This window comes from Ovis aries, chromosome 13, assembly GCF_016772045.2.
Source record: "Ovis aries strain OAR_USU_Benz2616 breed Rambouillet chromosome 13, ARS-UI_Ramb_v3.0, whole genome shotgun sequence".
In the NCBI taxonomy this organism is placed as follows: Eukaryota; Metazoa; Chordata; class Mammalia; order Artiodactyla; family Bovidae; genus Ovis; species Ovis aries.
The window spans coordinates 78,172,283-78,197,846 of record NC_056066.1 but is presented as its reverse complement, the minus strand read 5'-3'; the positions used below and the strand labels follow the sequence as shown (position 1 = coordinate 78,197,846).

At 54.9% G+C, this 25,564-nt stretch overlaps 1 protein-coding gene across 2 annotated transcripts; it reads left to right on the top strand.

Moving 5' to 3' along the window:
• On the top strand, positions 1-25,241 carry PEDS1 (plasmanylethanolamine desaturase 1). Of its 2 annotated transcripts, XM_004014882.5 has the most exons (6): positions 1-207; positions 7,703-7,822; positions 18,913-19,004; positions 20,156-20,300; positions 21,717-21,929; positions 23,927-25,241. In XM_004014882.5, the coding sequence occupies exons 1-6, from the start codon at positions 84-86 to the stop codon at positions 24,046-24,048; spliced, it is 816 nt and encodes a 271-aa protein (XP_004014931.4). In that variant the 5' UTR covers positions 1-83; the 3' UTR covers positions 24,049-25,241. The 2 variants fall into 2 exon arrangements, with proteins under 2 accessions (XP_004014931.4, XP_060253071.1); XM_060397088.1 differs by lacking the exon at positions 1-207 and having other exon boundaries at positions 7,793-9,726.
• The last annotated feature ends 323 nt before the right edge of the window (positions 25,242-25,564 follow it).

Below are 25,564 nucleotides of genomic sequence, written 5' to 3'. Positions count from 1 at the left end.
ATTGGGCGGCGTGATCTCGCCGCGGTTCCGCGGCCCTGCCGCCGCCGCCAGCGGAGCGCACCGGGCTGGCCGGGCGAGGGGCTATGGCGGGCGCCGAAGACGGGCCGGGCCAGCAGCCAGAGCTCGAAGACGATGAGGCGGCGTCCTGCCGGCGCTGGGGCGCGCAGCACGCCGGGGCCCGCGAGCTGGCCGCGCTCTACTCCCCAGGTAGGACCTCCGGCCCCCTCTCCCGGCCCGCAGTCACCAGCCAGCCTGGGCTGCGGGGCCGCGATCCTGGGTCCCCTGGATCGGAACCCCAGCCTCAGCCCCCAGTGCAGAGCTCCAGGCGCGGCTCCTAACTTGCAAGTAGCGCCCCTAAGTCTTGGGACCCCACCCCAGCGCCCCTTCCAAGCGCAAACCAGAACCCCAGCCACGGGGCTTTCTGGATGCAAAGACAGCCCCCCGGATCAAGGAGCTGCCATATCAACTCCTCGGGCTACGGACAGCTCCCATCACGCTGTCGGATCCCAATCCTAGCCCGGGGTCCCCGCGGCTGTAAAGAGCCCCTAGTCTTGGGGACCCACCACGCCAGGACCCCAAGCCGAAGGCACCCCCCCCCTCAGTGACATGTACTGGCCCCCCTCCTAAGAGTTACACCCTATCCCAGGTTCCCCAGATACAGATTTCACACCCTAGGGCCCTATCTGCACCCCTGCCGGGGCCCTGGGCTGTAGTGACTTCACCCCCCAAATCTGAGCATATCAGGTCTGCTCTGGGAACCTTAACTCAGGGGGCCCCACGTACCGAGTGCCCCAGACGCCCTTCCTCCAAAGCCCCATCCTAGATTTATAGCTTCAGTTTATAGACCCTCCCCCCTCCCCCCGCACCCCGCGAATTAACTCTCACCCTGTATTTTGAAATCCTGGGTGGTGAGGGCCTCCCTGCACACCTTCCAGTTTAAGCTTTCTCTCAAAATTTAAGCCCCAGTCCCAGCCATTTCCTCTCCCCCATGTAGATGTTTATATTAACCTCCTCCATAAGGACTTGGGGGTGTCCACAGACCAGACCGCAAACTTAGAGACCCTTGCTCTGCTTCTGCCCCCCGACAAGGTCCCGGTGTCTGCCTGCTGGGCCTACCGTTTCTGCTCTAGCAAGCAATGACCTCCACCCCCTTCTCTGACTTCCACTTGAGCCTCAGGAATCTCATTGCCAGGCCCCAGCAGAGCCAAGTGTCCCCAGGGGTAAAGAAATTGCCTTTGAGAACTCCAGAGTCAGGTGACTGGGAGGCCCCTTTGCTTGGGTGTCGCCAGCTCATCCAGCTTTATTTATTTGTCAAACATTGTGACATCTTTCCTTTTACCCCGGGGAGGGGGAGGGGGCCACCACGCATAGATATCCCTTGCCTGAGGTAAGAACGAGTCTGCCACCACCTTTGGCTTTCTGCCCTGACTGGCCAGGGTTTGCATACCATCTCTGCCATAGCTGCCTGTATGACCTGAGCTGTAGATCACCAGAGGCTTTCTGGATTTGCAGTTTCATGTTCTGAGTCTTTTTTTTTTTTTTTTCATACCTAACTTGGGCACCTGGCCCATGATGCCATAGTGCCTTTAACCTGTTCTCCCAGCACCCAGCTTGTGGACCTAAAACCTCTGGTGCTGCCTGGGGCAGCCTGGACTTAGCATCCTGACTCTGCTTCTTAACTATGTGACCTGGGCCAAGGTGCCAGCCCTCTCTGAGCCTCAGTTTCCTCACCTCTAAAATGGGTACATGATAAAGCTTATCGGTTCCTTAGTGTCACTGGGAAGGGGAAATGAGATCATCCATCTAGTGCAGTGCCTAGCATACAATAGGGAATGCCTGTTATTAATGCCATAGCCCAACCTCTCCTGTGAGTCTTGGGGTACACTGCCTCATCTCTTTGGTCCTCAGGCTCACCACCTGGAAATCCAGGGTAAGATTCAAAGGCCCCTTCCTTTGGTGTCCAGCTCCACCCGCTCAAGTAAACCCTACAGACCTTGAAATCAGAAGGGTGTTCTGAGCCTCCCCTGTGAACTCCGCTTCTCATTCCACCATGATTGCATCTTTGTCCAGTTCTGGTTTCCCCAAGTGCCCCTCACCGTCTAAAGGACAGCCCCTCAGGGATTTAAGGGAGCAGACAGTCTCCCGGTCCCCCAAACCTGCAATCAGAGGCCTTGCCTCCTCCCAACTTGGAGTTTGGGTGGGGCAAGGGGAGAGCCTGGGGAGGAGGAGTGAAGCAGAAAGAGACTGGCTTCTCTAAATTCCATAGGCCTCCCTCTGCCTGCCTCTGTCCCTTGACGTTGGGGAAGTAACTCCATCTCTCCGGGCCTGGCCTATGACGTAAGGGACCAGGGACACATGCTGAGCACTGGGACCCTTGTCCCAGTGCCTGTTCTAACCCTTGGGGGAACAGTGGTGAACAAAACAGGGAAAACAGAGTTGGGCTTTTGCAAACCCAGTAAATAAGGGAAATAGCTTACTTGTCCAGTGGTGGCAAGTACTGCGGAACAAATAGCCAAAAAGGGAGAAGTTGGGGACAGTCACATTTTAGGGGGGGCAGTTAAGGCCTCCCTGAACAGGTGACATTTGACCCAAGACCAGAAGGGAGGGACGCCTGAAGATATTTGAGGAAGGATGGGTCCAGGCCAGGGACACAGCAAGTGCAGAGGCCCTGAGGTTAGGAGCGAGCCTGAAGTGTTTGCGGGAGACTGAGGCGGCCCGCGGGCTGGAGCAGAGGGAACCAGGGCTGAGTCGGGAAGGGTTCTGAGTTCTGGGACTGGATTCCTGAGATTCGCGGGTACAGAGGTAGGTTGGTACCGTGACAGCTGGCAGCAATAATGAGGCAGTTAACATAGTTGACATTTATTGGTCCCTGACTGTGTGCTGGGCGTTTCCTTCCTATGCTCTCATTTCAGCCTCCCTACAGTTGTCTCAGGAGTATCCTGGTATCAACTCCATTTTACAGGGGAGGAAACGGAGACCCCTGTAGCCTCCTCATAGCCCACCCCCCACACGTGTTCTTCCCAGTGCTTGTCCTGCCTGGGACTTGGCGTGCTTCTGCTCACCAGAGGCGAAGGTCAGCCTCGCCAGGGACACCATATGTTTGGCTGGCCTGGAGTGGCTGCACCCTGCCCATCTTTAAGACCTTCCCTGAGGCTTAGCAAAGAGTGATGATCACGGTCACACAGAGAGTTAGCAGGGCCAGAACCTGAACACTGTTCTGGGGTGTTCTGGGTTCTGTGTTCCGAATCTTTGCTGTGGAAGTGAGCCTGCCGAGGGTGGGGGTGCGGGAGGGGGCCCATGTTCCAGGGCGGCCGGGCAGCATGCCTGCAGGGCTGGCGGCAGACACGGTGGGCCTCATGTCGGCTGAGAGCTGTGAGGGGTCTGATGGGGCCGCTTGGGTTGAAGAGCCTCAGCCCAATCTCCTGGACCCTGAGAGTCTGCCCCAAGGACGCGCCTGGGGCCTGGGAGCCATAGAGGGTCCAAGTTTGGGTTTTGCAGACCCTCTGCCAGGTGCAGCCCTTGTGACGGGTGGGCAGGCTGGGCAGGCCTCCCCCAGCCTCACGGGCAGGCCCAGAGGCGAGGTGGGTGTCCCACATCCTGACAGGTACTAGCTGACCTCTGGCTATGTGGATACGCCGGCTCCAGGGGTGGATCTTGGCAGGTTCCCGGAGCTCCTGTTCAACCCCCAGCCTGTGGGACACAGGCACTCAGCGTGGGTGGGGGGGTGAGGTGAAGGGTGTCAGGAGTGCCAGGTGGAGGTCCTGGCCTACCATCCTGGAGCTGAGCTGGGCTTTGTCCCCAGAGGGCCTCCCGAGGCCCCTTCCTGGCCAGGCTGGTCCATCACACCCCTGGCCCGGGTTTCTGTCTCCCTCGTTTCCATGTCTTTGTCTCTCCCTCTCTCTGGCTACACTCATTCTCTCCATCTCCGTGTATGTAGAGACCCCCCATCTCTCTCTTTCCTCCTTTTCTCCCTGTCTCTCACCTCTCTGTGTCTCTGATGCCATTCTCTCCCATCTGTCTCTCCTCCTCTGTGTCTCTCTGGTCCCTGCCTCCCTGCTACCTCCTGTCCCCCCACCTCCCTGAGGCCGAGGGTCTCCTAGTGGCCCTGGACCCACCTTAAGGGCAGGTTCCAGGGCTTGTCTGACTGAAACAAGAGGCGGGCCCAGTGCCAGGCCTCCGGCTGTGACCTGTCCCCAGGAAAGCAGAGATGCCCCCCGCCCCGCCCCTGCACAGCCACCATACGCCAGCTTAGCCCTTCTGCAGGCCAGCAGGCATCACCTCTGTCCCTCGGCTCCGATCATGGTCAGGCCAGGGGCTGGCTCAGGGAAGCAAGGCCCAGTGCTGTGCTGGAGGTGGCCCGAGCCCTCTATGCGGATGAAAGGCCTTCCCCTCCCCGGCCTCAGTCTGCCCATCTGTGATGTGACCCCATTTAGACCCCTTGACTGTGCGGTCCCGGCCTGGCTCACTGTCCATGTTGACTTTGGTGACTCTCAAGGGACTTCAGATACCTCCTCTCTCCAGGCCTAGTTTCCCCCTCTGAAGGTTGGGGCAGATAGCCCCCAGCTTTTGGTGTACGGCAGGCCGGGCTGGCTGGGATCCTCCCTGGCAGTGTAGCTGGTATGGAAGAGGTGCTCTGTGAAAGCTTATTATAATAGATGAGTTTTTTCTGGGTCATAGTTGAGGCACTTGTTCTGCAGAAGACTCCAGAGCCTAGAGGACAGTTTAGATGGGAAAATATTCAGATTTCGGGATGTTGTCCATGGCAAGGGGAGAGAGTTGGGCTACCTTTGGAATCAAGACAGTCCCAAACGTCCAGGCTAAGGTCTCCCACTTACAGGCACAGGATCCAAACCCAGCTCTTGGTTTTTACCTGCTGAGCCTCAGTTTCTTCATCCAGGAAGTGGGATCACACAGTTCCTCCCTCGAGGCACTGAGACTTGAATGAAATACTGTGCCTCATCTTTGAAAACCCAGATGACTGCAGGGGCCTGGCCAGCACTGCCACCAGTGGAAGCCCCCCAGGATGAGGCCTCAGGGAGGAGAGAGGGCTGGGGTAAGCCAGGAGCTCTGCCCCCATCTGAGGGGGGCTCAGACCTGGGGTGGCCAGAGCCTGTGTTCTTAAAGGAAGCAGGAAAATAGGAATTTAGGGTGGTTTTTTTTTTTTTTACGTGTAGCTCCTTTTTTAAAAAAAACTAAGAGCAAAATATGGCAGAGGGGGGGACTTCCCTGGTATTACAGTGGTAAAGTATCTGTCTGCCAATGCAGGGGACGTGGGTTCGATCCCTGCTCCGGGAAGATCCCACATGCCACAGGGCAGCTAAGCCCACACCCCACAACCAGAGAAAGCCTGTGTGTCGCCAAGAAGACCCAGTGCAGCCGTTTGCTGTTCAGTCGCTCAGTGGTCGCCGACTCTGCAACCCCACAGACTGCAGCACACCAGGCTTCCCTGTCCTTCACCACCTCCCAGGAGCTTGCTCAGACTCATGTCCATTGAGTCAGTGATGCGAAGCCATCCAGCCATCTCATGCTTCGAAAGACCCTGATGCTGGGAAGGACTGAAGTGCAGCTATAGATGGATAAATGAGACAAGACAGAGGGAGTAGGTCTGCAGAGTCTGTGGCGTGGGCTGCACGCTGTGCCCAGCCCGCGATCGGCCTGGTTATTGTTCCTGTCACTTAATCTCATTGCTGGCGCTGCAGGCCGGGGGGCGGCAGATCATACTGAGGAATCTCCCGTCCCTGACCACCGGCCCTCCCGGCTTCCTGCTTCTGAGCCCCGAATCCTGGCTGCAGACCAGAGCCACAGAAGGGAAGGCCCTTCAGGGTCCTATCATGGTGACCCCAGGTTGGGGCGCTGGGGTGGCAGGGCCCCGGGGTGCCAAGGAAGCAGCCCCTGACTGCGGAGTGGGCGGCGAGGGGCTTCTGCACCTGCCTCCATGTGAGGCCTGGAGGATCCTGGCCCTGTCTGGGTCCCAAGGTCCTCGTCTGTACAAGGGATACGACCCTGGGCATGTCCTTCGCCCACTCGGAGCCTTGGTCTTCTCACAGGGTGGAAGTTCTGGCTCTGGCTTGGAGTGCAGTCTGCTTTGTGCAGCCCGGACAAGGCCCGTTCTCTCTCTGAGCCTGGTCCTTGTCACACCGCTTCAGAGAAAGGTGCCCAGAAGCAAAGCCTGGCGGTTTTCCTCTAGGATCGTGGTTAGGAATTTGTTATTCCACAAGCATTTATTAAGCACCAACACGTGCCAGGGCCCTGCTGTGCAGGGCAGGCACAGTCCTAGGCCTCCTGAGTTGACATTTAGGGAGAGGAGGATGGAGGTTATGCAGGCAGAGTTTCTCATGATGGGCCCCATGGTCGGGGAGCCCAGGCGTTAAAGGAGGAATAGTGGATGGCTTCCTGGAGGTGGAGGTTCCACAGAGAGACCTGCAAGAGGAGATCTGTCCTTGAGACCAGCTGCCTGAGAAAACAGTGTTCCTGGGGACCATGTCACATGCACCCAGGCGGTGCTTTTATTTCCTTTTGCGTTTTTAAATTTTAATTTATAATTATGAGATTTTTGCTAAGATATCACATTCATAAATTTTAAATTCAAAAGGAGGTGAAAAGACAGTCTTAACTCTACAGTTGTTTGGTTGTCTTTTCTCTCTTTTTTTATGTAAATGGATGTTTGGCACTTTGCTGTTTGCACTTACCAGTTTGTCCTGAATATCCAGTCCCTCCGTCAGCCACATAGGAACAGTCACCCAGGCTTTTTGCCTAGCAACAGAGACACTGTAAACCAAGTTAACTTGTCTGATTCCCCAAGCAGTGGACACTGAGGTTATTCTCAGTGTTTCGATACAGTCAACAAAGCTGCAGTTGAGTGAATCAGCCTGTCCCAGCCCACAGGATATTAAAAATACGTGCCAAAATTATATAGATGGTTTCATACCTGCATCCTGATTTCTGGCTCGTCTTGAGAATTAGAGCCTCTGACCTGCCTGGGCCCACACTCCCTGTCCTGGCAGTGGTCAGCCAGTTAGTGCCTCCCGCTCTAGGAGGGGCACTTGTGTTGCGGTGTCCCACTGCTCCCACCCAGCCCACCTCACTGCTTCTAACTGCCTCTCCAGCCCCTGGCGATGTTGAGCTTGAGACCTCCTCATCGGCCCTGTGGCTGAAGCCATGGAAGTGATAACTGTGGTTGGTTTCTCCTGAATTCCTGACTCATTGCCTGGAGCCCCGCTTGATGGACGTGGGACAGGGTCTGAACGTGCATAATTAAAAGCTGTTTGTGGGGCTTCCAAATAATTGCCTACCAGATGGGGGCAGGTGATAGGATAATGAGAATTAAAAAAAGAAGCTCATTAAAATTCCTTCATGGGTCTCCAGAGAGAGCCCAAAGGGGCCCACGAGATCAACGTTCTTGTCCTGTCTGCCAAAGACTCGGCACATGTAACGCCAGCCTCGTGGGCAGCAGGCCTGTGTGCAGGAGGGTTTGGTTTAACACAGCCGGCCTGGAGTATATGACATTGGACAGACCTGTCCCAGTCTCTAGGCCTCAGGGACACTCTGTGAAATGGGCATGCATTCAGCCTGCAGTCTGCACTGCGGACTCATGGAACACAGTCAGAGAGCCGTCCCTAGACCGGCCCCGCCTGGCTCTGATCCTTGATCCCGTGGCCTTGGCCCGCCGCCCTGCACTCACTCTCGCCCCTTCTCCCTGCAGGCAAGCGCTTCCAGGAGTGGTGCTGCGTGGTTCTGTGCTTCAGCCTCATCGCCCACAACGTGGTCCACCTCCTGCTGTTGGCCCGCTGGGAGCAAACGCCCCTCGTGATGCTGGGCGTGGGTGAGTGCCCACAGCCCCGCTGCCTGCCTTGGTTTCCCCAGGGGTCAGGGACCTACCTAGTGTCTGCGCCACGCTGATGGCGACTCACACGTCGTGCGTGCACAGGAATGGGGTTCGGGCTGTGGAGACCCTGTCGCCCATCGCACACACGGCAGCTGTGTCCGTGCTTGGCCCAGAGACCTGGGCGTCATCCTGAATTCCTCCCCTCTGTCACTCCACATCCACACCATCAGCGAGTCTCCTGGCTCTGCTTCTGAATTGTATCCAGCATCCACCATCCCCTCCCTGGTCCAGCACCATCCTCCAGGCTGGACTGTGGCAGAGGCCTCCTCCATGGTCTCCCCACCTCCACCTCAGCCCTCCACTGTCCACAGGCAGCTGGGAGGATCCCATCGGATCCCACATGAGGTCACACCACTGGTCTGTTGTCCCCAGTCTACTTAGAACAAAACACAAGCTCCTTGGCACAGCCCCCAGCCCTCCTCCTATCACTTCCCTCCTCCTGTCGGCTCATCCCGCTTCTGCCACACCAGCCTCCCCGCTGTGCCTCCCTGGGCACCGTCAGACACGCTGCTAGCTCAGGGCCTTTGCACGTGCTCTTCCTGAGCTTGAACTCTTCCCACGGAGCCCTGCGTGGTTCACTGCCTCGTCCCCCTCAGGGAGCTCCTCCCTTACAACAGCAGTCCTGCCGTGTGCCCCGCACCCCACTCTGTCCTATGTTCTGTTTGTTTGTCCCCTGCCTCCCCCAGTCACACATCCGCTCCCTGAGAGTCAGGACTTGTGCGTCTTCGCTGCTGTGTCCCCTGACGCAATGCCTCACACAGTAGGTGCTCTGTAAACGCTCACCAAAGCGGTGAGTGAATGAATGGACAACCTGCGCCCATCGGTGCCTGCCAAGCGGTTTCCGCCGGTCTGTCCTCAGGCTTCCACGGCCTGGGTGACAGGCACTGCCATCGTTGGCATCGTTACACAGAGCAGGAGACTGAGCCTCAGAGCGGGGACCGGCCGGAGTCACCCCTCAAAATGGAAAGCACTACACGATTTCTAATTCATTGTCTCCACGCCCAGGTCCTGGAGTGACGTCATTCCTTCCTGCCTGCCCTCTGCCCCTCCGCTCTCCCTCTAATTCCAGTGCTTGTCGCTCTGACCCCAGGGTCGGTGGCCGCTGTGCCCTTGGTCCAGCCAGCCAGCCCGAAGTGTTCAGCTTCCACAGTCTCATTAAAAGCATTCTGGCTGCTCAGGCCAGTAGCACTCGGGCCTGCTAATTGAGCCATCAGGGTTTGCGGTAGGAGCGGGCATGTGCTGGGGGGCTGGACCAACTGGAAGGGAAAGAGGGTAACGCATTAGTGCTGAGGAGCCAGGCCCTGCCCACAGAGCCGGACATGCCCCCTCTCTCCAGGGGCAAGAAGGACCTGCACCCCCGGGCTCTCTGCCTCGGAGCAGCACATTCAAGGGCGGGGGTGTCGACAGTGTGAGCCCCGACACCCGTCTGGGGGCGATCACAAGCAGACTGCTGTATCCTGGACTCACATCAGCTCTGCCACTCCTGGGCTCTGTAGCCTTGGGCAAGTGTCATTACACCCCTGAGCCTCTCTGCCACATCTGGAAAGTGAGGCTGCTTGTAGTACCTGCTGGCTGGGGCCACTGTGAGGGCCAGATGCATCCCTGCTGAGAGGGCAGCGGCTGGGTCGAGGTAGGGAGGGGGCACTGCCCAACATTCCCCTCCCCGGGGCTCAGACCTTGCCTCTCAGTGGTCAGTTTAACTGTGGATATTTCCGGAGACTGCTGCATGCCAAGGGCTTCCCAGGTGGCACGAGTGGTAAAGAACCTGCCTGCCAGTACAGGAGACCTAAGAGCCGCGGATACGGTCCCTGGGTCCAGAAGATCCCCTGCAGGAGGAAATGGTAACCCACTCCTGTGTTCTTCCCGGGGAAATTCCATGGACAGAGGAGCCTGGGGGGCTGCCGTCCATGAGGTTGCTAGAGTCGGACACGACTGAACGACTATACAACAACAAACACCACCACGTGCCAAGCCCCACCCTGGGCTCTCTGCACTGTAGGCGGCAACCGAGCGAGAGTTTCGGGCACCTGCTCTCGGACCCGGGTGGTTTCCCTGTCGGGCAGCAGCAGGGTCTGGGATGGTGTATCCAGACCTGCCCATCTCCTAAACCGCAGACTCCCTGACTAGGGACTGTATGGCCTCCACTAGGAGGGAGAGTGTGTTCTCAGCAGCGGGCCCACTCTGGGCAAAGAACCCATAGCACCAGAGCCCCCGTGTGGGTTGAGTGAGCCAAGAGGTTGGACACCCCAGGTAGGTCACCACCTCCCTCCCCCGACTGGGGCCAGATCTTCCAGCCCTGGGGTCAGGAGATTTCTCACCTGCTTATCAGCCAAGCTCTTCCACCAAACACCTTTGCCTCTGGACTGATAACAGCCTACAATCCTCTGATAGCAGTGTTTGCACAGTTCCTGATCGATTTAAGTAGTCATCCTGATTTCTGTGTTGACACACCGGAAGGAAGGGTACTGTGCCAGCCTACAGAGGCCACCCCTAGCCTGCTGCTATCTCCCAGGCATTCTGGTGCCCCTGGCAGGCCCCAGAAAGCCAAGGAGCCAGAAGCCTTGAAAAGGTGTCCAGTTAATAAATACAGATAGATGATGCCATCCTGGGTGGCAAAGTCAAGATTGGCAGAAACCGGCAGGGAAGATGAGAGGTAAGAGGTCAGGAAAGGTCTCTCTGGAAAAGTGGCATTTGCACGGAGACCTGAAGGCAGTGAGGGAGCTGGCCAGGTGGTTCTCTCTGGGGTATTCCAGGCAGAGCGAGCAGCAGAGGCAAAGCCCTCGAGTCTGGGGCAAGCCCCACGCGCTTGGAGAAGAGAAAGGAGGCCAGTGTGGCTGGAGAAAATTGACCAAAAGAAAAGTAGTCGGAGGCAGATCAGAGACCCGTGGGGACCAGCCGCACAGGGCTTTAAAGGCCATGGTCTGAACTTGGAGTTTTATTCTGCAAGCCGTGAGAAGGCACTGGCGATTATCCCCTTGGAGCCAGTTCAGTTCAGTTGTTCAGTCATGTCTGACTCTTTGCGACCCCATGGACTGCAGCACACCAGGCCTCCCTGCCCATCACCAACTCCCAGAGCTTACTCAAACTCATGTCCATTGAGTCAGTGATGCCATCCAACCATCTCATCCTCTGTTGTCCCCTTCTCCCGCCCTCAATCTTTCCCAGCATCAGGGTCTTTTCCAAGGAGTTAGTTCTTCAAATCAAGTGGCCAGAGTACTGGAGTTTCAGCTTCAGCATCAGTCCTTCCAATGAATATTCAGGACTGATCTCCTTTAGGATGGACTGGTTGAATCTCCTTTCAGTCCAAAGGAATCTATAGTCTTCTCCAACACCACAGTTCAAAAGCATCAATTCTTTGGCACTGAGCTTTCTTTATAGTACAACTCTCACATCTATACATGACCACTGGAAAAACCATAGCCTTGACTGGATGGACCTTTGTTGGCAAAATAATGTCTCGGCTTTTTTAATATGCCTTCTGGGTTGGTCATAACTTTTCTTCCAAGGAGTAAGCGTCTTTTAATTTCATGGCTGCAGTCATCATCTGCAGTGATTTTGGAGCCCCAAAAAATAAAGTCTGCCACAGTTTCCCCATCTATTTCCCATGAAGTGATGGGACTGGATGCCATGATCTTCGTTTTCTGAATGTTGAGCTTTAAGCCAACTTTTTTGGCTCTTTGGTTCTTCACTTTCTGCCATAAGGGTGGTGTCATCTGCACATCTGAGGTTATTGGTATTTCTCCCGGCAATCTTGATTCCAGCTTGTGTTTCATCCAGCCCAGCATTCCTCATGATGTACTCTGTATATAAGTTAAACAGGCAGGATAACAATATACAGCCTTGACATGCTCCTTTTCCTATATGGAACCAGTCCATTGTTCCATATCCAGTTCTAACTGTTGCTTCCTAACCTGCATAGAGATTTCTCAGGAGGCAGGTCAGGTGGTCTGGTATTCCCATCTCTCAGAATTTTCCACAGTTTGTTGTGATCCACACAGTCAAAGGCTTTGGCATAGTCAATAAAGCAGAAATAGGTGTTTTTCTGGAACTCTTGCTTTTCCATGATCCAGTGGATGTTGGCAATTTGATCTCTGGTTCCTTTTCTGGTGCCTTTTCTAAAATCAGCTTGTACATCTGGAAGCTCACGGTTCATGTACTGTTGAAGCCTGGCTTGGAGAATGTTGAGCATCACGTTACTAGCGTGTGAGTTGAGTGCGATTGTGCGGTTGTTTTGAACATTCTTTGGCATTGCCTTTCTTTGGGATTGGAATGAAAACTGACCTTTTCCCGTTGGAGCCGACATCATCTGATGCAGCAGGGTGGGCGGGTGAGAACGGAGAGGTCTGGAGGAGAGGCGAAGGTGGTGGCCCAGACCCCAGAAGGGCAGCGGAGGTGTTGAGAAGTGGTAAGAGCCCGGTGCGCTGTGAAGGGTGAGCTGTCAGAAGGTGCTGACAGGTTGGCTGTGGCGGTGAGAGGGAGACGGGTCAGCGGCCTGAGGGAAGTGACCGCCAACAGCCGGGAGGGAAGTGGAGGAGCCTCGAGAAAGGAGCTGCCTGGGGAAGCAGGAAACCTGAACCGGAAATCCCAGTGTCCCGGGAGGAGAGACGCTGTTTGAAGCCTTGGTGCTGGCGGAGGGCCCCCAGGAGTGCTCTGTGCGAACAGAGAAGAGGCCTGAGACCCCCAGAGTTTCCAGAGTGGGAAGAGGAAGAAGAGCCAGCCAAGAGGGAAGATGGGGACCTGAAACACGAGAAGACTTGGGGGTCAGCGAGGAGCACCCACCAAGCAGAGCAGCAAGACGGGGCCACGAGGGACCGTCGGAGTTGTCCCCCTGGAGGTCTTCAGCGGCCCGCACAAGGACGGCGTTGGCCACAGCGGATGAGTGACCCAGAGATGACCGCGGGAGCCCTGAGCTGTTTGCTGCACTTGGGGAAAGGGCAGGGAAAATGGGGGGGGGTGGTGAGCTGGTGCCCGAAGGAGGGACTAGAAATTCCTGGCAGAGGAAGGGGGGGTTCCAGATGGAAGGCACAGTGAGTGCAGAGGTCAGCAGTGATCCCACAGTCACAGGGCCTCGGGTCGTGGTGGCCTCTCAGGTCAGGAGTCTGGCCTGGAGGAGGAGTCTTAGCTGGATTTGAGCTGAAAGGTGGTAAAGACAGGATTTGGCCCCAGGACCGGAGGGACCAGGGCTTCCCTGATGGCTCAGCAGGGAAAGAATTTGCCTGCATTGCAGGAGACGCAAGTTCAATCCCTGGAGGAGGAAATGGCAGTGCACTCCAGTATTTTTGCCTGGAAAAGTCCATGGACAGAGGAGCCTAGTGGGCTACAGTCCATGGGGTCACCGAGGGTCGGACACAACTGAGCGACTAAACACACGCGCTGCTACACCGTAGGGACCAGCCCTCTGCAGTGTCTGTTTCTGTCTCAGCCCCGTCTCCACACCAGGCCTCAGGGTGGGCGGGGCGGAGAAGTCCCAGCGCGTGGCCTGTGGGGAAGTGGAGGCCCCAGGGAGCGGTCTCAGGGTCTCAGGGTGGCTGGGGTGAGTCGTCATGGTCTCCTAGCCTGGCCCCGTGTCCTGCAGGCAGGGTGGTGACCAGGCTCAGGCCGCCCCCAGGGTGAGCCAGCCACCAGGCGCTGACACCAGCCCTGGGACAAAGAAGCTTCTGTGTGCCCGCCTCTGCCAGCCCTGCTCCCGTTAACGAGGACTCGGGCAGCAGGCCTGGAGGCCTGGACTCACAGTCTGGAAATGGCCTCGGCCCATAGATTAGAGCCATTTCCTCCCGGCGGGGGGCGGGGAGGACTCTTTTCTCTCCAAAAATAATTCCTGGCATCTCTGTAAAGCCCACGTTCCTCCTCCTTGCTGGGCAGCCAGAAGAGGCCAGGGGCTGGTCACTGGACAGATGACACCACAGAGGCTCCGAGAGGGGAGCGATATTTAACTACTAACTGTGGCTGCACTGGGGGACCGCTCACTGTGTCCCACGGGCCTGCGCTGTGCCCTCGATGGCTCCTTTGTGTCTGACTTTTTTCAACCCCACGGACTGCAGCCCGCCAGGCTCCTCTGTCCATGGGATTTCCCAGGCAAGAATGCTGGAGTGGGTTGCCATTTCCTTCTCCAGGGGATCTACCCACCCCAGGGATGGAACCTGCGTCTCTTGTGTCTCCTGCACTGGCAGGCAGATTCTTTACCACTGCGTCACCTGGGAAGCCCTTAGGACCTGCATTCGCCTGTTACTAGCTAATGGTATTTAAGCGACGTAAATACCGTTCCTGTCTCAGACCTGGACATGGAGGCTCAGCATCATCATGAACAGCCCTCTCTGGTCCCTGGCCACCGACCAGCAGCTCTGACCCCTCCTTACCCTCCAGGTCTCATTTCTTCCTCTGGCAGGTGGGATGTGGTGGGGCCTATCACAGTGGACATGAAGTGAGATGATACACTTTTTTTTTAATGGACTTTCTTTTTTTAGGACAGCTTTAGATTTACAGGAAATGAGCAGATAGACAGTACAGCAAGTTCACATATAAGCCCTGGCCCCAGTTCCCCTTATTAGTAACACCTCATATTGGTATCATATGTGTGTTACAGTGAATGCACCAATATGCATACATTATTATGAAGTAAAGTCCATAGTTTATCAGAGGTCCTTAAGTTTTTTTCAGTTTTTAACATTTTTTTAGGTAACAGCTTTGTCGTCATATCGTTTCACACAATATTGCATTCACCCATACAAAGAGCACAATTGAGTAGTTTTTAGTAAATTTATCAAGTTACCTAATCATCACCACGCTCAATTTTAGAACACTTTCGTCACCCTGCAAAGAAACCCTGTACCTCTTAACCATTAAGTCCTAACTGATCTCCGTTCCGTATCAGTAGATTTTCATATTTTGGAGACCTCATGTAAATGGAACCCTGAACGGTGTGGTCTCGGGTGTTTTTGTTTGGTTGGTTGGTTGTGTCTTAACTTCTTGTTTTATGCTGGAGGATAGCCAGTTGCCAGCTTTGTGATGGTTTCAGGTGTGCAGCAGAATGGCTCAGCCACAGAGATCATCCTTCTCCCCCAGACTCCCCTCCATCCAGGCTACCGCTTATTGAACAGAGTTATCTGCACTGTGCGGTAGGTCCTTATTGGTTATCCATTTTAAATGTAGCAGCATGTACAGATGCCCTTAATTCTTAGTTACTGCCCTTTTTCTACCCCAGGATCCCATCCACGATCCCACATCACATTTAGTCGTCGTGTCCATTGAGGTTCCTGAGCTGTGAGTTTCTCGGATCTTCCTTGTTTTCAGTGACCTGGACAGCTTGGAGGAGTGCTGGTGTCTTGTGGGATGCTCGTCTGCTGAGATTTGTCTAGTGTTTTTGTTAGTGGGCTGTGTGTCTTGGGGAGGAAGAGCCCAGAGGTCAAGTGCCATTTTCATCAGCATCTATAGCAAGGATATGTACTATCAGCATGACTGATCCCTGTGACATTGACCTTGACCACCAGGCTCAAGTGGTGTTTGTCAGGTTCCTTTAAGGTTACTCTCACCACCTCCCTTTCGTATTGTTATTCCCCTGGTAGAGAAGTCACTGCACAGCACACGTTTAATCTGTGGGGATTTATATTCCCAATAATATACTTTTTTAACACCTTTGACAAAGGACCCAGCACACGGGAAGCACCCTAGTGTTAACTGTAATTATAAAACATTTTTCTAGTATTGTTTTTATTATCATTATCATCTGTAAGGAGTTTCTTAGGTGGCGCTAGTGGTAAAGAACCCGCCTGCCAATGCAGGAGACATAAGAGACGCAGGTCTGATCCCTGAGCTGGGAAGATTTCCTGGAGGGGAGGGTATGGCAACCCACTCCAGTATCCTTGCCTGGAGAATCCCATGGACAGAGGAGCCTGGCGGGCTATAGTCCGTGGGGTCGCAAAGAGTGGGACATGACTGAAGCGACTTAGCACGCACACATCATCTGTAAGGATTAAGTGCTTAGGACGATTAAGGAGATGAGATCTGTAACCGGCTTAGGACTGGCCTTGGTACAGTTTAGGGATTAAGAGAGATAAAACATTTAAGGTGCTGGCACAGGGCCTGGTAACTATAGTGCTCAATAAATATCAAGTAAAACTAAATAAGCAAGTGGGTGGGTAGATGGATAGGTGGGCAGATGGCTGACATCTTTACCCAAAAAAGATGAGGGCATATGTCCTCACACAGGCTTGTGGATGACAGTTCACAGGAGCTGAGTCGTTCCAGCCCCAACCTGGAAACAGCCTCGTTGTCCACCAGCAAAATGGATAAATGTACTATGGTACATCCAGGTGGTGGAATACTATTTGGCACTGAAAAGGATGAACTCCTGAGACAACCACATGGATGCCTCTGGAAGCATTATGCTAGGGAAGGAAGCTAAACCCAAAAAAGCACATCCCATAAGGATCCATCTATGTGAAGTTCCAGAATTGGCAAAACCAGTGTATAATTATGGGAAGCAGATTGATGGTTGCATGGAACAAAGGTGAGGAGGAAAACGGCACCATAAGGGAGCCTGCTGGAGGGCTGTGTTCTCCTGAGGCAGCCTTAGCTCAGGCTGACGGGACAGGGGCTCAAGAGGCACCTCCGCCGACCCTTTGCTGGCAAAGGGAAGATGCTGAGGCCCAGAGCAGGCAAAGAGTTGGCCCAGGGTCACACAGCAGTGCCTCCAACTCTTGATCTAGCTCCCCCTTCGCTTGGCCCCAATGCCACTATTCCCTCGTGGTAGACACAAGGCAGTGTGTACACAGCATCCTGCGTATGCAGCAGGAGCTCTATTAATGCCCCTACACTGGTAGACTAACCTCAAACCAGGTCTGCCACTCAGGGAGGTGGTTCAGCCTCCCTGAGCCCCTTTCCACATCCGAGGAGTGGGGAAAATAAACGAGGCTGTCCCCTCAGATGGTGACCAGTGCTGTGAAAGAAACAAAGCAAGGAGACGTGACCAAGAGCATCGGCCTGGGAGGATGGCTTTAGCCGGGGGCTTCGTGATGTTTACCCTGAGCTAGAAGACGGAGGAGGAGCCAGCCCTTCAGGGGTCTCAGGGAGGGGGTGGGGCGTCAGATAGAGGAGTAGCAAGTGCAAAAGCCCTGGGCTTCCCAGCCTTCGCCAGCCTCTTCCCTAGCCCAGCCCGCCCTCCCTGCACCGCCCTGAGGAGCACGACTGCCCAGCCCTGTGCACCAGCCTTAGAGCCCCAGCACGGCCTACCCCTCCCCAGCGTGGCCCCCAGGCAGCATCACCCCTTCCTCACCCTGTGTTTTTTTTTTCCTTTTTCTGGCTGCCCTGGGTCCTCACTGTTGTGCGCGGGCGGGCTTTCTCTAGTTGTGGCGAGCAGGGGCTACTCTCTGCTTGTGCCCTGCGATATGTGGGATCTTCCCAGACCAGGGACCAAACCCGTGTCCCCTGCACTGGTAGGCAGATTCCTCTCCACTGTACCCCCTGGCAAATCCCCCTCCCTGCCCCTTATTTCTCTGTCCCAATAACATGAGCTCAGCCAGTGTCCAATGCATCTCTGGCTCTAGTGCAGGGCACACAGTAGGTCCCTGGCAGAATGTCGCCTTTATGGACTAAATGAACAACAGCAAAGATAATAACAGTATTGAGGGCTCCCTCTGCACTACAGATTGTACTTAGCGCTTCCCATCGATTCACTCAACACATGTACCGACCCATATTGTGTGCCGAGAAGTGGGATGCAGCCATAAACGAAAGGCGAAAATTCCTGACTTTGTGGAGCTGACATTTTTATAGGGGAAGACAGTAAACAGAAATGAAGTCCAAGGTGATAGGTGCTTGGAGAAGAAAAGAGGCAGGAAATGCTGGGAGATGGGGGTGCTTACGGTTTTAGATTAGGTATCCTCCGGGGAACTTTGAGGCAAAGATCTGAAGGAAGTGAGGGAGTGAGCTGCGTTACATTTTGGGAAAGAATGTTCCAGCAGGGTGAAGAGCAAGTGCAGAGACCCAGAGGCTTGTAAGGGGGTGTAAGGGAAGGGGAATATGCCAGCAGGGCTGAGACGCAGGTGGTGGGGAGCAGGATGGGGGTGGTACTGGGGAGCAGGATAGGGGTGGTACTGGGGAGTCACCTTGGGCAGCGGGCTGGCCACTCTGCCTTGGTTTCCCCGTGTGGACATTGTCGTGGTGCATCCTACCGAGATACTTGGACCCCAAGGTAGCTTAAGAGCCTGGCTCTGCCACTGGCCATGTATGCGACCTCAGTCTAGTTAGTTCTGTTCTCCAAGCCTCAGTTTCCACCTCTATAAAGTAAAAATAAAGATCATACCAGCTTCTAATGGTGAGAATTCGTGAAGATCGAATGTGTCTGGCACTGAGAAAGTATTCAGTAAATGGTAGCTGCAGTGTTCTTTTTTAATCCTCCTCATTCTCATCTGGCTAGAGGAAACTGGGGCACAGAGAGGTTAGGGAACATGCCCAGTGTCACACAGCTGGCGAGTGACAGCTGGCATGTGAGTCCAGGCGTAACAGCACTTACCCTCTGGATTATACTGAACCCTCAAGTAAGCATGTGGTTTCGGGGCTGAGGGGTCTTTGTTCCGAAAAGGCTACTGGGGGCCCAGTGATCACATTGACTGTTGGTAAAAGCTGGGTTGCAGGGCTGTGGCTTCTGTCTGGACCTTGGGTCCTTCCTGACACCAAACCTCAGAATGACCTTGCCATCTATCACCAGTAGCACTGGAGTAGAGCAGGGCAACTGTGGGTCAGAGAGCAAGTGCCAGCCGGCTCCTAACAGGGAAAGGCCGGGCAATCTGAGCCCAGTTTACTCTTCCAGACTCAGCTAGGAAGTGAGGCCCCGCGTGTCCCTGGGGATGATCAAGTAAAGGGACAGACTACAGCTCCATTCACAGGGAGCAAAGTGTCCCAAGGAGAGAAGGGAGCACCCTAACCTGAATGACTGAGCGAATGACTTCCTGAGTTGGGGTGGGGAGTGGGCAGGGATGTGCCCTCGACCCCCCATCCCCACCTCCAGCTCACCCTCCTCTTGTCCACAGTGGCAGGGGCTCTCCTTGCTGACTTCCTGTCCGGCCTGGTGCACTGGGGAGCCGATACCTGGGGTTCCGTGGAGCTACCCATCGTGGGGAAGGTACGTGTGTTGGCCCAGCCCTGAAGCCCAGCCCGTCTCCTCCAGGAGAAGGTGGGGCTGTCTGACCTGAGCTGAGTCCCCTTTCCTCTCTGAGCCCATTTTCCTATCTGTAACGTGGAAACCGTGGTTCCGGTCTGACCCCCGCTCCCCCGCCTTCAAGACCCCTGTGATTTCCTGGAAGCAAAAGCATCAGGCCTGGGACAGAGAGCTCTGATACATGTCCACCTCACTGGACCCCCTTGAACTTGGGGGCCATACCACATCTTGTTCTCCTTTGCCTTCCCTGCTGCACCTCACTGTTCGTTAACATTGAACTTTATCTGGTGTCAGTCAGACGTTTTGATTGCGATAGAAAATCTGGTACACACTTAACCACAGAAAGGTACCGATTTGTGTACTAAAAATTTTAGAAGCCACGTTAGGGCGTGGTTGGGTCCAGTAGGACAAACGGACTGTATTCTCTGGACCCTGTCCCTCTCCAATCCTGTCTCTGCTTTCCCCTCCGCTGGCTCCACACTCATGCGGGCTCTCGCCTGGTAAGGTGGCCGGGATGACCATCCACTGCCTCAAGGTCCATCCTCCCAGCTCAGCTCTCCACGGAGACCGCCCCCTTTCCCATAGTTAGTACCCAAGTCCCACGGCTCATCCCCATTGGCCTTGCTTGGGTCACGTGGCCGTCACACAGCCAGTCACTGTGGCCAGAGGAATTGGACGCTCTGATTGGCCAGGCCAGGGTCCGAGGAGGCAGCCTGATAGGAGCAGCTGGTGCTAAGAGAAGAAGCAGAGGCTCTTACCAGAAGGAAGGGTTGGATACTGGAAAAAGTAAAAGGGTCCTGCCTGTCAGTGTGAGGGGTCTCTTCAGTTGCCTCAGGGTAGGAGAGGAGGGTGGAGGTTGTCACCAACCCCCTCCTCCATAGCCCAGGTCTGGAGACTGAGGCCGACAGAGGGGCAAGCAGCCGGAGGTCCCACCAGGTCGTTTCCACCCATCTGCTAAAGCTGCTAGACCCGGAGCCTGACCCACAGCAGTGCCGTGCTGGGGCAGCATGCCAGAGACAAGGAGGCGCTCCCGCGCGGAGTGTGTGTGCAGGAGGTCAGGGAGAGGGGCTGACTGGTCGGCTGTGTCCCCTCTCCCATCCCCCCACCTCACCTAGGCTTTCATCCGGCCATTCCGGGAGCATCACATCGACCCAACAGCCATCACGCGGCACGACTTCATCGAGACCAACGGGGACAACTGCCTGCTGACGCTGCTGCCACTGTTAAACATGGCCTACAAGTTCCGCACCCGGAGCCCAGGCAAGCATGCCAGCTGGTGGCGGGGGAACCTCCAGGGAGCCCTGGGACAAGCACACCACCCCCCCCCCCCCAACCACGAGCCTCCCATAGCTTGTGTGGCTGTTTCGCCCCTCAGTGTTATAAAAGTTTAGTTAGTTGCCCTCATGTAAAATTGGGATATTTGACATAAAGATCTGTTTCCAACGTCTCTTGAACAATCCAACCTGGCCACCTGTGTCCTGGCTCCCATTTGGCTGCACTGGGCCGGAGCTGAGCTGTGGGGTCCCCCGACACAAGATGCATGCTCTGCAGTTTGCCACAGTCCCCGCTGCTCCCTGCAGTCCTAATCTCCGCCCCCTCCCTACCCCCGCCCCCCACCTTGTTCATTTGAATTCACCTGCCTGGCCCTAGGGGCTTCTGATCTTGCTGCCTGGGCTTAGTGGAAAGAGTATGTATTGCCTGATCCAAACTCACTCCTGAGTTCAGATCTCTGCCCTGCCTATGTGGGGAAGGGAACTTGTCCCAAGGCGAGTCCCATCACCTCTCTGAGCCTCAGTGACCTCAGTACGGGGGAAGATGGGGGAAGACCCCTTCCTCTGAGCCAGCTCTTGTTCTAACAGCTTGACACCTTGCTGGTCTTCAGAGCGGCCCCTTGTGGGGAGATGGCTGTGTGTGTGTGGTGTCTGACCACATCCTCTCCCTGCTGCTCTGAGTGGCTGTGAGCTCCCTTCTGAGAACTGCCAGCACAGGTCCCGCCCCTCCCCTTGGGATAAGCCTGAAGTCAGTGACCCAAAACAGCAACAAAAGACCAGCCCCCTGCCTCTGAGTGAGACCAACTCTGTGGAGTCATCAGCATTTCAGAATCCACCCTCCGCGCCCCCCCCCCCCAATCAGGCTGAGACAAGACTCCCCCCATCCCATCTTTGCTTAACTCTTCCCCTGCCCTGTCCTGCTTTCCTCACTCCCTTGGGTGTTTTTCAGAAGATTCCCCTCCCCAGTCAGATAAATCACGTGCACATGAGTCCTTGTCTCAGAGAGGCTCTGCTTCTAGGGAATCTGGACCAAGATTTATTCCCATTTCATTGATGAGGAAGTTGAGATGTAAAGAGGTAGAGTCGCTGACCCAAGTTCACACAGTCAAGAAATGTCACAGCAGGGACTTGCACCCAGCCCTGCCTCACTCCAAAGCCCACAGTCTCAACCATTATTTCTACTTATTCCTATTCTGCCTACTGAGCAGAAGGGAAGACTGAGGCCGCAGGAGAGTCTGAGCCTGCCAGAGGGCATGTGGGAGGTTAGAAGGAGCCCAGGGTGCCTGCCATCCCGGAAAGTTTGCCGCCCAGGGGCAAGGGGTGAGGGCCAGGCTGGCAGTGGGCCCCTGCCCTATGTGACAGCTGTTTGGGGCCCATGGGCACCCACCCTCTCCCCACCCTGCAGAAGTCCTGGAGCAGCTGTACCCCTGGGAGTGCTTCGTCTTCTGCCTGATCATCTTTAGCACCTTCACCAACCAGATCCACAAGTGGTCGCACACGTACTTCGGGCTGCCACGCTGGGTCATCTTCCTGCAGGACTGGCACATCATCCTGCCCCGCAAACACCATCGCATCCACCACGTCTCCCCCCACGAGACCTACTTCTGCATCACCACGGGTGCGTTCACAGGATAGCAGGGGCGGGCTGCCCCCACTCCGACTGCTGCTTCATCCTTAGGGTTGGGGGCAGAGGTCACAGGGGGAAGCGGCACAGTCCTAGAGGAACTTTCTCTCAGAACACACATTTCTTGGGTACCTACTATGTGCCACACACCCTTCTAGGTGCCAGGGACACAGCCATAAATAAGATAGACACTCAGACACCCTCTTCGTAGAGTTGTGATGCCAGCCACCCATCATCTAGCAGATATTTATTGAGTGCCTACTGTGTGCCATGGCACTGAACAAAACACAAAAATCCCTACCTTTATAGCATTCTAAGAGGGGACAGCCCAGGCGATAAGTACTATATCTGACAGTCCTAACTGCCAAGGAAGAAAATAACACAGAAGACGGTAGCAGAGGGAAGTAGGGAGCTTTGCCCCTTTAAATGAGTTGGTCAGGGAAGGCCTCCTGGAGAAGGTGGCATTTGAACTGAGGGAGAGTCATGAGACCTGGAGGGAAGAGCTCTCCAGGCAGCAGGAGCAATAGGTGACAGAGGCAGGAACACACACGCCTGGTTTGTTTCAGGAGCAGTGAGGAAGCCGGTGTGGAGTGAGGGCCAGGATAGGGGAGCTGGCAAGCTCCAGGTGGGAGAGATGCCATGGGGACAGACAAAGCAGGGCGAAGAGCAGAGGATCGGGGGAGATCAGAAATCTGAAAACTGTGAGAGGGGCCCTGCGGATAAATGACAGATCAATCCAAGCAGAGGGAATAGCGAGGACAAAGGCCTTGAGGCCAGAACATGTGCCCCGGGGGCAGTCGGGAGGCCCACATGCGGAGCCAGTGAGCCAGTGCCAAGGAGGTGAGGCAAGTAGGTTTTCCGGGGTCCGTGGGTATCTTTTTAAGGTTAAGTGTATCACGGGTGCTGTTAAGTCAGGCCAACTTGGGTAACCTTCAACTCCTCCATATGCAACTTTCAGAGGCTCACAAGCCTCCCTGGTTATCAGTTTTCTCATTCACAAGATGAGGCTACAGCCGCTCCTTCACAGACCACCTGCCAGGGCTGCGGTATGAATGGTCAGACGGCAGATGCAAAGTGCCTGGCACGTAGCAGGTACTCAGTAAGCTACACGTATGGGTTTGGAGGAAGGGTTGGGTTTTGCTTTGGTTTGGTTTGGTCAAGTATTTTGTAGGGTTTTTTGTTTTTGCCTTTCTGAAAGCAGAACTGAGAGCCACAGAAAATATTTTTTTGTACATCCTAAAGTCAAGGGTAAATTTTAGGCTCTTCTGGAGATCACTTAATTGTTCAGCCAGGGCTGGGGTCAGTCTTGGTTTGGCCAGGTACTAACTGGGAGACTGCCCTCCAAGACAGTCTTCTCATGTGGAAAATTGGACTCATAGTAATACCTAGTTCAAGGTTCAGGTGGGAGACTGTAATACAGATTAAATAAGATTATGAGACTTATTTAATGGAAATAAGACTATTCACTTAGCTACCATGCCAGGCATCATCCTAGGCCCTGGGATCCAACAGGATCAACAGTGAAAGAACATGGGGTTATGGTTGGGAGCTGGAGATCAAAACCAACACTAAACAGGGAAGTGACAAATTAATGAGGATGGTTACAGGTTATCATGAAGGCTGTAAAGAAATAAGGATGGGTGATGCGACAGGCCTGGAGGGCTGCTAAGTGGTAGTCAGGGAAGGCTTCCTGGAAGAGGTGGCGTTAGAGCCAAATGATAGGAAACACTGCCTCCGTGTCTGGCATATAGTAAGAGCTCAGTAAGAAGGTGAGTGAAGGGATGAAGGTGTATGTCTGAGCAGCCCCTCAGCCCATTGATGGGGAGCCCCCATCCCCAGATTCCTTGGTCAGCCCTTTTCCCCTGCTCTCTGCAGACCCTACTTACTCCCAGTCCCTCTGCTACCCAAGGCGGGGCCAGCTGTCTCTCTGCTCTTACTGTTGCTCTCCCGTTCAACCCCTCCTCACACCCCCTGCCCTGTCTCTGCTGCAGGCTGGCTCAACTACCCTCTGGAGAGGATGGGCTTCTGGCGACGCCTGGAGGACATTATCCAGGCCCTGACAGGCGAGAAGCCTCGGGCAGATGACATGAAATGGGCGCAGAAGATCAAATAACTCCTCCAGGCACCACCTCGTTGCCAACCTTCCCCAGCTCCCCAAAACTGAAGCCATCTGCCAAATTCCAGCTGCCTCGCGCTGGCCACTCCAGGTGGAGAGGACACCTCCTGGGCTGGGCCCGGGCACCTCTAGCCCACCCCCACCCCTTGTGACACAATACTTGAGCCACTAGTTTTTTTCATTTCCTTCATTTTTTTCCCCCTTGGCCCCTCCCTAGCCACCTGAGCTGCTCTGTCTGCCAAGCCTGACTGCAAAAAAAAAAAAAGAGCCCCACCCTTTCAGCCATCCCTTGGGTTCAGGACAAGCTCACCAACTCCCCACACACCCACCACCCCCTACCCCACTGGGCAGCCCTTCAGCGTGGCTGGTATCGGAGCACTGAGTCATCTTACCTGTTCCTGTCTGTCTGCCCGCAGGGCTCTAGGAGCCCCCAGGCACAGCTGAGTGTCCCTGGACCGTCACCCCGCTATGGCCCTGCAGACTTGACTCCAAAGGCCTCGGTGAACAGCCTGCCCAGTCACCACCTTCAGCCTAGCTTGTCCACCCAAGGGCAGCAAAGTGCAGCAAGGGTCTGGGGGCAGCTGGCCAGATGAAGCCGAAATTTCCTGATCGAGTGGACTCTGTGCTCCCCAACCCTTCCCCCATCTGCCTGTGTGATTCCACCCAGAGCTGACGTTTCTAACTGGAGAATGTCTTCGAAGGGCACAGCCCCTGCAAAGGGTCTTGGTCATTGGAAAGGGACACTGTGTCTCCTCTGACTTAAGGTTATGTCAGAGAAGGAAGAGTGGGGCTTTTTTGTTTCGGTTATTTTTTTTTAACGGTGCTTGCTTGTTTAATGTAAATAATAGAAAGCCTTAATATCTTTTCTGTAACACGGAGTAATATTTTAATGTCATGTTTTGGATGTACATAATATATTTATAACAAAGCAGCAAGAGTCTACTTAACCTGGGCTGAATCGGTGAATCGGTGTTGATATCTGCTCCAGACCCTTTTGGAAGGGGGCCCCATGATTCCGTGAGGAATTTTCATGTCAGAGATCATGGGGTAGAGACATGGAGGCAGAACCCTACTGAGGAATCCCTTCTGCAAAGATTTACTGGCGCCAAGCGTGGAAATGAGCCAACAAACAAGGACCTCCCTGGTGGAGTCGACTTCCTGGGGAGAGACAATAAACATACATAAATGCACACGGACATTCAGATGGTGATTTGTAAAGAAAATGAAACGCTTGGGATGACATTGGAAAAGCGGGGTGAGGCTGCTTTGGCAGGTCAAGGAGGGCCTCTCTGAGCAGGTGACATTTGAGCTGAGACCTGGAGGAGGAGATGGAGCCAGTTGGGGAAAGAACTGTGGGAAAAGCCCTCCTGGCCAGACAGTAGTGCAAAGGCGCTGAGGCAGGAACATGCCTGGGGTTTTTAAAAGAATGTGGCTGGACTGGAGTGAGCAAGGGGACAGTGGAAGATGAGGTTTGAAAAATAGGGACGAACTATATGGACAGCTAAATGGGGAG

Excerpts from the sequence above, each read along its gene's own strand:
- PEDS1 (XM_004014882.5), top strand. The coding sequence starts at position 84 with ATGGCGGGCGCCGAAGACGGGCCGGGCCAGCAGCCAGAGCTCGAAGAC. Across the intron at positions 208-7,702 it reads GGCCGCGCTCTACTCCCCAG|GCAAGCGCTTCCAGGAGTGG; the intron begins GTAGGACCTCCG and ends TTCTCCCTGCAG. Across the intron at positions 19,005-20,155 it reads AGCTACCCATCGTGGGGAAG|GCTTTCATCCGGCCATTCCG; the intron begins GTACGTGTGTTG and ends CACCTCACCTAG.